The 12,379-nt window shown below is 37.3% G+C and overlaps 1 protein-coding gene across 4 annotated transcripts in view; it reads left to right on the top strand.

Annotated features, from left to right (window-relative positions):
- The window catches only part of SS18 (SS18 subunit of BAF chromatin remodeling complex), a 79,850-nt gene extending 68,142 nt beyond the window's left edge, over positions 1-11,708 (top strand). The window contains exon 10 of one of the 4 annotated variants that reach the window (XM_007458391.1): positions 9,929-11,708. In XM_007458391.1, the coding sequence (XP_007458453.1) occupies positions 9,929-9,955 (27 nt within the window). In that variant the 3' untranslated portion in view covers positions 9,956-11,708. The remainder of the gene's footprint in view (positions 1-9,928) is intronic. The other 3 variants (XM_007458390.1, XM_007458392.1, XM_007458389.1) reach the window with 3 other exon arrangements.
- The last annotated feature ends 671 nt before the right edge of the window (positions 11,709-12,379 follow it).

Genomic DNA, 12,379 nt, shown 5'->3' with positions numbered 1-12,379 from the left:
GCAGGCTCAGCGGCCATGGCTCACGGGCCCAGCCGCTCCGCCGCATGTGGGATCCTCCCGGACCGCGGCATGAACCCGCGCCCCCCGCATCGGCAGGCGGACTCCCAACCACTGCGCCACCAGGGAAGCCCTGTTTGTTTAATTTTTAAGTCTTTTTTTTCTTTCTGTTTCATTTTGGGTAGTTTCTGTAGCTGTGTTTTGAAGTTCAATAATCTTTTCTTGTTCATTGTCTTACCAGCTTTTAATCCACTCCCAGATGTGTCTCATTGCAGACATTGTATTTTTCATCTCCAGGTGTTTGATATGGGTCTTTTTCATATCTTCCATGTCTCTGTCTAAAGTTTTGAACATGAGGAATACAAGTACGTTAACTGCTCTAATATCCTTTTCTGGTAATTCTAACATCTGGGCCAGTTTTGATCTACTGGTTTTTTTTCCCTCCTCGCTTTGGGTCATATTTTCCTCATCCTTTCCACGTGCAATGATCTTCGATTAAACGCCAGAAATTGCAAATATTACTTTTATGTTGTTGAGTGATGGATATATTTGTATTCCTACAAACATTCTTGAGTTTTGTTTGGGGATGCAGTTTAGTAATTTGAAAACAGCTTGATCTTTTGGGGATTGCCTTGAAGATTTGTTAGGCAGGACCAGACAGTGTTTAGTCCTGGGCTAAATATCCCCACTAGTAAGATAAGACCCTTTTGGGTACTCAACCCAGTGCCCTGGAATTATGAGGTTTTCCACTCTGGCTGGTGGGAATAAACACTATTTCCATTCCTCTGTGAGTGCAGGAATTGTTTCCTCTAATCCATTGGGGTGTTTCTTTCCTTGGACGTGGGTATTTTCATTGCATGCATTTGCATACCAGTGCTATGCTGAATACTCAAGAGGTTTCCTCTGCAGATCTCCACAGTGCATTTCTTTTCTCTGTGCATTTTTTTCCTCTTTGGTGCTGTGGCCTGTGAACTCTAGCTCCTTTTTTTCTTTTCAGACTCTAAGCTTTATCTTCTTACCTCAGACCCAGCCTTACTTCCTCTCCATATGCTGCAGTGTGGAAACTCTCAGTGCAGTAAGATGCAGTAATCAGAGTGCTTGCCTCATTTGTTTCCCATTTCTCACAGATTGCTGTTCTTTATCACCTTCTGTCCTGTGTCCTGAATACAAGTATTTCATATATTTTTTGTAGTTTTGGGGTTTTTTTTTTTGGCCACGTTGGGTCTTCATTGCTGCGCGTGGGCTTTCTTCTAGTTGCGGCGAGCAGGGGCTACTCTTCCTTGCGGTGCGCGGTCTTCTCATTGTGGTGGCTTCTCTTGTTGCGGAGCATGAGCTCTAGGCGCATGGGCTTCTATAGTTGTAGCACGCAGGTTCAGTAGTTGTGGCGCACAGGCACAAGGTGGCATGTGGGATCTTCCCAGACCAGGGCTCGAACCCGTGTCCCCTTCATTGGCAGGAGGATTCTTAACCACTGTGCCACCAGGGAAGCCCTGGGGTTTTTTTCAGGCTGGAGTATAAATCTGTCTTGACCAGAAACCTAGTTAGTTTTTTAAAAATAGACTTTTTTTTCAGCAGTTTTACATTCACAGCAAAATTGAGAAGAAAGTACAGAGAGTTTCCATTTACTCCCTACCCCTACACATACATAGCCTGCTCCATTATCAACATCCCACACCCTAGTGGTACATCTGTTATAATCAATAAACCTACCACCCCAGGTCCATAACTTACATTAGATTCACTCTTGGTGTTGTACAGTCTGTGCATTTTGACAAATATATAATGACCTGTATCCACCATTATAATATCATACAGAAGAGTTTCATTTCCTTAAAAATCCTCTGTGCTCCCCTTATTCATCCCTCTATCCTTCCTACTGATCTACGTAGTTTGCCTTTTCCAGAATGTCATGCACTTGGAATCATGTGCATGACAAAATTGGCTTTTCACTTAATAATATGCATTTAAAGTCTTCTCATGACTTGATAAAGTGTTTCTTTTTAGCCCTGGATAGTAGCCCGTTGTCTGGATATACCATTCATTTACTGAAAGACATCTTGGTTGCTTTCAAGTTTTGGCAATTATGAATGAAACTGCTATAAACTTCCATGAGCAGGTTTTTGTGTGAACATAAAATTTCAACTCATTTGGATAAATGCCAAGAAGTGAGCATGATTTTTGGATTATATGGTAATAGTACATTTAGTTTTGTAAGAAACTGCCATACTATCTTGCGTAGTGGCTGTACCATATTGTATTCTCACCGGCAGTGAATGAGAGTTTCTGTTAACTCCACATCCTCATCAGCATTTGCTGTTATCAGTGTTCAGAATTTTGGCCATTCCAGTAAGTTTATGGGGTATCTCGTTGTTGTTTTACTTTGCATTTCCCCAGTGACATGTGATGTAGACACCTTTTCAGTATGCTCCCTTGCCATCTTTATATCTTCTTCGGTGAGGCGTCTCTTCAGGTCTTTGGCCCATTTTTTGATAGGGTTGTTCATTTTCTTATTGTTGAGTTGTAAGAGTTCTTTGCATAGTTTAGATAACAGCCCTTATCAGTCGTGTCTTTTGCAAATACTGCCTTGTCTTCTTGGCTTGTCTTATCATTTTTTTGACATTGTCTTTCTCAGAGTAGAAGGTTTTAATTTTAATGAAGTCCAGTTTATCAGTTATTTCTTTCATGGATCACGCCTTTGGTGTTGTATCTATAAAGTCACTCCAAAACTAAAGGTCATCTACATTTTTTTTCATGTTATCTTCTAGGAGTTTTATAGTTTTCTATTTTACATTTAGGTAAAGGTCCTATTTGAGTTTATGTTCTGAATGAAGAAAATCTTAATTGTTAAGATTTGTGTCTAAATTTCATTTCTTTGTACGTGGATATCCAGTTGTTCTAGCACCATTTGTTGACAAGACTATCTCTGCACTATTGTATTACCTTTGCTCCTTTGCCAAAGATCAGTTGACTGTATTTATGTGGGTCTATTTCTGGGCTCTCTATTCGGTTCTGTTGATCTATTTTTCTGTTCTTTCACCAATATCACATTGTCTTGATTGCTGTAGCTTTATAGTAAGTCTCGCAGTTGAATATTGTCATTCCTCTGACTTTGTTCTTCTCCTCCAGTGTTGTATGGGTATTCTGGGTCTTCTGCCTCTCCATATAATTTTAGAATTATTTTTTCAATATCCAGAAATAACTTGCTTGCTGAGATTTTGATTGGGATTGTGTTGAATCTTAAGATCAAGTTGGGAAGAACTGACGTCGCAACAATATTGATTTTTCTATCCATGAACATGGAACATCTCTGCATTTACTTAGTTCTTTGATTTCTTTCATTAATTTTTTAGTTTTTCTCATACAGTTCTCTCTATATATTTTGTTAGGTTTGTACCTAAGTATTCAATTTTGGGGGGTGCTTATATAGATGGTATTGTTTTTAATTTCAAATTGGACTTATTCACTGCTAGTGTATAGGGGAATTTTCTGTGTTAACCTCGTATCCTGCAACCTTGCTCATTAGTTTCAGGAGTTTCTTTGGTTGATTCTTTGGGATTTTCTACCTAAACAATCATGTCATCCGTGAACAAAGACAGTTTTTTTTTTTTTTTTTTTGGTGGTACGCAGGCCTCTCACTGTTGTGGCCTCTCCCGTTGCGGAGCACAGGCTCAGCGGCCATGGCTCACGGGCCCAGCCGCTCCGCAGCATGTGGGATCTTCCCGGACCGGGGCATGAACCCGTGTCCCCTGCATCGGCAGGTGGACTCTCAACCACTGCGCCACCAGGGAAGCCCCAAAGACAGTTTTATTTCTTCTTTTCCAATCTGTTTACCTTTGTTTCTTTTTCTTATTGCATAAACTAGGAATTTCAGTACAGTGTAGAAAAAGAGTGGTGAGAGGGGACATCCCTGCTTTGTTCCTGATCTTAGAAGGAAAATTTCATGAAATATGGTGTTAGATGCTTTTATTTTTTAGCATAGCATTTATTTCCATGTGACAGATTATGTAGTTATTGTTTATTATCATACCCTCTTCCCCTAGGATGTCAGTTCTTTAAAGACATCACCACATCTGTTTTTTATCACTGTTGAGTCTCCATCACCTAATAGAACACAATGAGTAGTCAATAAATACTGGTGAGTGAATATGTAGGGCCTTCACTTACTAAATTTGAATGGTGATTGTAAGAATAGAGAAGGAAACCCCTAAAAAGTACTGGGACAGAATACTTTTAAGAAGGAAAGAAATTTATTGCTCAGTCTAGGGACTCTTCACTCCATACACTCCGTAGAAAATCTCATTTACGCACATGGTTTTAATTTACCATGCTGTTGACTCTCAAATCTCTATTTCTAGTCTTTCTCTTCTGAAAGTCAGGTGCCTAGTAGTCATCTGCACTTGGAAATATCATGTCAATTTCACATAACCAAAACGAATTCATAGTTTTTGTACCCACACATTCCTCCTTTCTATGCTCTCTCTTAGAGAGAGGGGCACTATCGCCAAGCTAGAATGCCATGTGCCACATTTGATGCATAAGTCTTCCTCCCTCTCCCCATCTAATAATTGACGACATCTTGTTAGCCTGACTTCCTTCAACATTCTTGAATCCATCCACTTCTCTCTGACCACTGCCTTATCTTTGTTTAGACCATTAACATCTCCTAAGTTCATGATGGGATGAAGGATCCTCCCATGCTGTCTTGCCTCCTTTCCCATTTATTCTTTACTCTAGTCAGAGGAATTTTGTAATTTACAAACAAAGAAGCTGAAGAAGCAGAGAGAGAGAGAAGCTTAGAGAGTTGGAGTGATCCACCCAAGATGATGGGTAAGCAGGGCCGAGCTGAGTGGCTAAGACCCAGGGACTGGGCCCTTCACGACGCCCCTGCCTCCAGCCACACCAGCACTTTGCAGAGTGCTGTCGTGCTTTTCTTATAGAGCAACTGTTTGAAGTAGAAATCATGATGATCCTCACTTGTTGGATGAGACAGTCAAGAAAGGGAAGGTAGATAGCTTGCCTCAAGGACAAGAAACTGGTAAGTGGGAGAATTAAAACTAGGCATTGATTTCTGCTTCCCAAACCCATACTTTTAACCCTGGAATTTGCTAATGGTCGCAGATATACAGTTTTTTTTTTTTTTTAACATCTTTATTGGGGTATAATTGCTTTACAGTGGTGTGTTAGTTTCTGCTTTATAACAGAGTGAGTCAGTTATACATATATATATGTTCCCATATCCCTTCCCTCTTTGTCTCCCTCCCTCCCACCCTCCCTATCCCACCCCTCCAGACAGCCACAGAGAACCGAGCCGGTTTCCCTGTGCCATGCGGCTGCTTCCCACTGGCTATCTACCTTACGTTTGTTAGTATATATATGTCCATGTCTCTCTCTCGTCCTAACACACCTCACCCTTCCCCCTCCCCATATCCTCAAGTCTGTTCTCCAGTAGGTCTGTGTCTTTATTCCTGTTTTACCCCTAGGTTCTTCATAACATTTTTTTTTTCTTAAATTCCATATATATGTGTTAGCATACGGTATTTGTCCTTCTCTTTCTGACTTACTTCACTCTGTATGACAGACTCTAGATCTATCCACCTCATTACAAATAGCTCAATTTCGTTTCTTTTTATGGCTGAGTAATATTCCATTGTATATATGTGCCACATCTTCTTTATCCATTCATCCGACGACGGGCACTTAGGTTGTTTCCATCTCCGGGCTATTGTAAATAGAGCTGCAATGAACATTTTGGTACATGACTCTTTCTGAATTCTGGTTTCCTCAGGGTATATACCTAGTAGTGGGATTGCTGGGTCATATGGTAGTTCTATTTGTAGTTTTTTAAGGAACCTCCATACTGTTCTCCATAGTGGCTGAACCAATTCACATTCCCACCAGCAGTGCAAGAGTGTTCCCTTTTCTCCACACCCTCTCCAGCATTTATTGTTTCTAGATTTTTTGATGATGGCCATTCTGACTGGTGTGAGATGATATCTCATTGTAGTTTTGATTTGCATTTCTCTAATGATTAATGATGTTGAGCATTCTTTCATGTGTTTGTTGGCAGTCTGTATATCTTCTTTGGAGAAATGTCTATTTAGGTCTTCTGCCCATTTTTGGATTGGGTTGTTTATTTTTTTGTTATTGAGCTGCATGAGCTGCCTGTAAATTTTAGAGATTAATCCTTTGTCAGTTGATTCATTTGCAAATATTTTCTCCCATTCTGAGGGCTGTCTTTTGGTCTTGTTTATGGTTTCCTTTGCTGTGCAAAAGCTTTGAAGTTTCATTAGGTCCCATTTGTTTATTTTTGTTTTTATCTCCATTACTCTAGGAGATGGGTCAAGAAGGATCTTGCTGTGATTTATGTCATAGAGTGTTCTGCCTATGTTTTCCTCTAAGAGTTTGATAGTTTCTGGCCTTACATTTAGGTCTTTAATCCATTTTGAGCTTATTTTTGTGTATGGTGTTAGGGAGTGATCTAATCTCATACTTTTACATGTACCTGTCCAATTTTCCCAGCACCACTTATTGAAGAGGCTGTCCTTTCTCCACTGTATATTCCTGCCACCTTTATCAAAGATAAGGTGACCATATGTGCATGGGTTTATCTCTGGGCTTTCTATCCTATTCCATTGATCTATCTTTCTGTTTTTGTGCCAGTACCATACTGTCTTGATTACTGTAGCTTTGTAGTATAGTCTGAAGTCAGGCAGCCTGATTCCTCCAGCTCCATTTTTTGTTCTCAAGATTGCTTTGGCTATTCGGGGTCTTTTGTGTTTCCATACAAATTGTGAAATTTTTTGTTCTAGTTCTGTGAAAAATGCCAGTGGTAGTTTGATAGGGATTGCATTGAATCTATAGATTGCTTTGGGAAGTAGAGTCATTTTCACAATGTTGATTCTTCCAATCCAAGAACATGGTATATCTCTCCATCTGTTTGTATCATCTTTAATTTCTTTCATCAGTGTCTTATAATTTTCTGCATACAGGTCTTTTGTCTCCTTAGGTAGGTTTATTCCTAGATATTTTATTCTTTTTGTTGCAGTGGTAAATGGGAGTGTTTTCTTGATTTCACTTTCAGATTTTTCATCATTAGTATATAGGAATGCCAGAGATTTCTGTGCATTAATTTTGTATCCTGCTACTTTACCAAATTCATTGATTAGCTCTAGTAGTTTTCTGGTAGCATCTTTAGGATTCTCTATGTATAGTATCATGTCATCTGCAAACAGTGACAGCTTTACTTCTTCTTTTCTGATTTGGATTCCTTTTATTTCCTTTTCTTCTCTGATTGCTGTGGCTAAAACTTCCAAAACTATGTTGAATAAGAGTGGTGAGAGTGGGCAACCTTGTCTTGTTCCTGACCTTAGTGGAAATGCTTTCAGTTTTTCGCCATTGAGGCTTGCTTGTGATTTGATTTTGTCCTAGCAAAGTGATCGGGTGTGGGTCAAGTTACTTAAACTCTCAGTGCTTCAATTTCTTCATCCATAAAATGGATATCATATTTACTGCACAGGTAACAGATGGACACAAAACACTTGTTACAGTGTTTGACACATTGTACGAGTTATTGAGATATATTAAGAGTTATTGAGATATATTGTTATTGAGATATATTATTGAGATATATTAAGTTATTGAGATTTATTAAGAGTTGGCTATTGTTGATATTAGTCAGACTTCTCATATCCATTACTTGAAGCTCTGTGTTAGCAAATAATCAATAGCTTCTAGTCCTGATTGTTGTGTATTCTTTTTCACTCTCCAATTCCCTAAGCATTTTTTACCTATTTTTTCTCCATTCTTTTGCTTTAGCTGTTTCTTCTATTTGAAGTGCCCCTTTTCTTTTCTCTGCCATTCAAATTTTACTATTTTCTTAAGGCTCTCACAGTCTCTGAAATATATGTCAAATTATTTTAGCCGTGATAGCCTTTTCCTTTCTGAACTTTTGTAGACCTTGTTCTGCAATTATACTTTATTTGTAAGTCTTACCTTCCCTGTTTTTCAAATTTATTATGGTGATGAGCATATAGTATTTGCTCAATAAATGTTTGTAATTGCTTGAATATCATATTTGGTGTACATTATTGAAGAAGTTTTATGTGTCAGGCACTCTTCAATACTTGGGGCATAAGAATGGATAAGACCTAGTCCCTATCGTCAAGTAATTCATGCTATAGGAGATACATTATAGCTTTTATTTATATAGCACACCAGTTCTTAACCTCTCTTCTGCTTTCACATCATTCATAATATGTGCAACTCGCTTTCATTGTTAATATCTCATCACGCATACTCACTGCGGGAGCGTTTCCTTCCAGCATTGAGGCTTGCTTATTTATACTTTTTTATAATATTTGAAAGCTCTTTCTCATGTCCTCTCTTACTTAAGTGTCCTAACAACTAAATGAAGTAGAACTAGTGTAACCTTAAACAGAAAGAAAATTGAGAGCCAGGGATGGGTATGTTAACAGTCCCACCTTATAGGTGAAGAAAATCTCAAAGAGCTTTCCTTGGTCTCAAATGAAAAGGCAACAGTAGAGTTGGGACTTAAACTCAGTATTTAGATAATGTAACAACTGAACAGTAAGTTCCCGTATGCTAAGCATTTCTTATTTTAAACTTGGTATTATAGGAATTTTTCAACAAAGACAGCAAGAAGAGGAGCATCATGAATCTGTGTGTACCCCACCAACCAAATTCAACAATTATCGGCATTTTACCAATGTTGTTTTATATACCCGCACCCTATTTTACTGAGTATTTTAAAGCAAATCTTACCTACAGATATTTCAGGATGAGCATTGACTTTAAATTTTTCTGAATATAATTATGTAAAGTACATCAATATTTTTTAAATACCTTAATTCTATTTATAGTGCATTATTCCATTAGATACAGTGGTATTCAACAGATTTTGAAGTATATCTTACTTCTGTGGAAGTGTAAACTTTTAGGGTACTATTTCTTATTGTACAGAAGGCTTTCAACTATAGAATACTTTCTTGATATAAAATAGTTAATTTGACTTAAAGGGGGATATTTAGCCAAAGGAAATAGTTAACTGATTATGTGCCCAAGTGCTTTTATGAGCAGCTATTTTAAACACATTTAAGACATTTTTGTTATTAAAATAAATTTTTTCTAGTACATTCCTCTTTTCTTCTACCTTTCTCCTCTGTTGAAGGAGAAGATGTTCCTTCTCTTCTCCAAAAGCTAGCCTTAGCAGCTGTATACTGGACACTGCTTACCTCCATTGTAGAATTTTGTTACTTCATTCATTACCTCTTTTATACCTGTGCTTCATTTTCTTTCCCTTCCTGTCAGCCTACAGGCCCTTCAAGTCTACCTTACTAAAAGCAACAAAATCAAAAACAATCTTTCTTTGATTTTATGTACCAGCTGCCTGTCTGAATACCTCTGCGAATACCTCATTGGCCTCGGGAAGAGGCCCAAATTCCATAGTGTGGCTAGAAGGTTCTTTTTCCTTTATCTCCCAGATATCTGTCCATCCTTGCTACTTATCCCAGATAACCTTGGTGTTAATTCATAAGTCACTATAATAATCTAAACAGTCACAAACTTGTTGTACTGGAATATAATTGACACACTAGTATATGCTATGCCAGCATTTAGAACCAGAACTTCACTCATTCTTGATTCAGTTCAATAAAATTCACCAAACATCTAAGTTCTCACTCTGATAGGTGCTGTCCTAGGCTCAGACTTTGAAATCCATTTGTAGTTGACTGTAATATCAGAAGAAATTACAGAGATACTCTGTACCTAAATATTATACGTAACGGTTTTTGTTTGTTGTGATTGTAGTTGCTTTTGTAGTATGACAGTGTTAAGATTGATTTGTAATTTTCTGTGCCGAACTGTTATGGTCAAACTATGATCTAATTATATTTTTAAATTTATCTTTTAGGGACAGTATGGAAATTACCAGCAGTGAAAAGTACTTACATTCCAATAGCCAGAATCTATTAGCAGCCATATTGTCGCCTCAGCACTGTGGACACCTCCCTGTGAAGAGACCCTTCCATTCCATCTAGTTTTTGGAAAAACCTTGTGGATAAGTGGCTGTTTCATCAGTAAACAGCCTTTGTGGCTTAGTTATAAAAGGCTTTAGTAGCGCAAAAATACTCTTGATTTCACATGTCTACTCTAGATGGCAACATTGGACAGAAAATAGAATGACATAACCAATTTGCAATGATTTCGCAACAGTATTTCAAATGGACTGTTACAGACTGAAAGGTGTGAACAGCTTTGTATGTTTATGAAGGTTAAGGGAATTTAATACTTTTCCACAGATTTTTTTGTAAGGGGAAGAGGGAAATGTACACTTTTTACAGCAGCAATATTTTGTATATTATGTTTATTTCATGTGGTGAATATGCAAGGAGGTACACTACGCACTGGACAGAATCAGAAGTCCTCTGTTAATGGGGATTGGAGCATGGTGGATGCTTGATTGTGTTGGTCTCAAAGTGGTGTTCTGTGAAGCTGAAGGTGAGGGAAAAGACAGAGCACACCATATGTCCACTGTTATGTTCTTTAGAGAAAATTCAGATCCCTTTTATGTGTTAGGTAATCAAGGGCACTGTGATACAGTTTTAAGTAAAAAGACATTTTTTAAAACCTTTCCAGTTTTGTGGGTTAAAACCTTTTTATAAAAGATCATTTATAATACAGTTTTAAAATGTGAGGCAATAAGAATTACTTCATATTGGATCTGAAGAATCTTGCTAACAGTTTCATGTAAATGAAGTGGTAATCCTCTCCTAAAAGAGCAATAACTGAAAATGAAAAGTGTTAATTTTACCTTGTTTGAGTAATCAGGGAACTTAGTAAGTAATATCAAAACATTTTATAAATGATGTCAAAGAAGAGTCAACGTTGATTCAGTAATTTTATTTTTTAACATTAGAAGGATAATTGGTTTATATAATAAAAATAGTTCAGGAGACTTTACAAACCTTTATTGACTGGAAATAATGCCATTTATAAAGGAAGGAACACTTCTAAGTTTTTCCCTTTTTTATGTTGGTTAATATAACATAGAGATGTTTAGGAAAACGCTTATTGATGATGTTTATTCTGATCTGTATTAAAAGCATAGAGGTTGCATTTCAGATCACTTTGTTTATTAGCATGGTATATTTAATCATATTTGAGACTGTCCTGTGCCTGACTGTTTTAGGTGATTTCAGGGATATTGCATTGGGCAGGAAATCATGCATTGAGAAGTTTATAACCACAGTTACTTAAGCATAATCTGAAAAGATCTAGCCCGAAGGTAAGTTGCTATTTTCATCACAGTTGCCTGTGCCCAGGGAATAAGGTATATTCTTTATAATTGAATTGTTTTTTCCCCACTTCTAACTGGAAACAAAACAGAAGGGGTGCGATAAATCTGAATAAGCAAAACGTACTGTTCTCAACATACTGTAATCAAAAGGAGAAATTTTAATGTGTCTCTGTGTGTGTATGAAAGAGAGTGTGTGTGTTTTAAGGTCAGAATAGGGTTTTTTCCAACATGGTCAGTAGAAAATGGACATCAAGTTTGAACACATAAAGCATGGACAGCCTTATTGTGATGGAAACGCTTTTAGGTTCTGTGCCAATTTTCCACCACTGTGTACTTTGTTGCTATTTAAAACTGTATCAACTCTAACGGAAGAATAAATTATTTGTGATTTTAATTTTCTCATTTGTTTTTTTAAATTAGATCTCTTTGACTCTCTTGTTTTGTCTGGAGACTATGCTGTGGGTTTTTTATATAAGTTAGCCTAGTATAAGCAGACTATATTTGTATTCTAGGACTTTATCAAAATTCTCCTGTCATGCCCAAGTTAATTAGAATTAACTGTTCAGTAATCAGCATGTGTGTGGGCTGTTTGTTACAGAATTCTTTCTCTGAAAATGAAGTCCATGAGGCCATAATCAAGATGACTGAATTAGATAAATGAGTTGAAGAGACAAAATTGTACTGAACCCAACCTGGTGTAGATACGCTATCTCATTTGAAATAAGCTCAACTGACATTAAGAAATAATTTGTCTTGCCAGCCCATCTTTTGTTGTCTTATTCTCTTTTAATGGAAACTAAAATTGCAATTTTAATAAGCAGAATTTCCTCCAGGACTTTCTTCCTGGAGACTAGTGCATTTGCAAGGTTTAATTGTTCTATAACAGTCCTGTTTCGTAAAAGTTTTTAATTGGTGGTGACAAAAATTACCTTACTCCTTTGACACCTCGTAAGAAGAATAACTTTACCAATAGCTTTCTACCAAGTGTGACATTGCCATATAGACTATATATATTCCAAAGCTGGAAGTTTCATTTTAGCAAAATGTATTATTACGAAGAAATAT

The sequence above is a fragment of the Lipotes vexillifer genome, unplaced genomic scaffold (genome assembly GCF_000442215.2).
Source record: "Lipotes vexillifer unplaced genomic scaffold, Lipotes_vexillifer_v1.1 scaffold1342, whole genome shotgun sequence".
NCBI lineage: Eukaryota > Metazoa > Chordata > Mammalia > Artiodactyla > Lipotidae > Lipotes > Lipotes vexillifer.
Note: the sequence above shows the minus strand (reverse complement) of the source record. Positions and strands in the feature narration are given on the sequence as shown.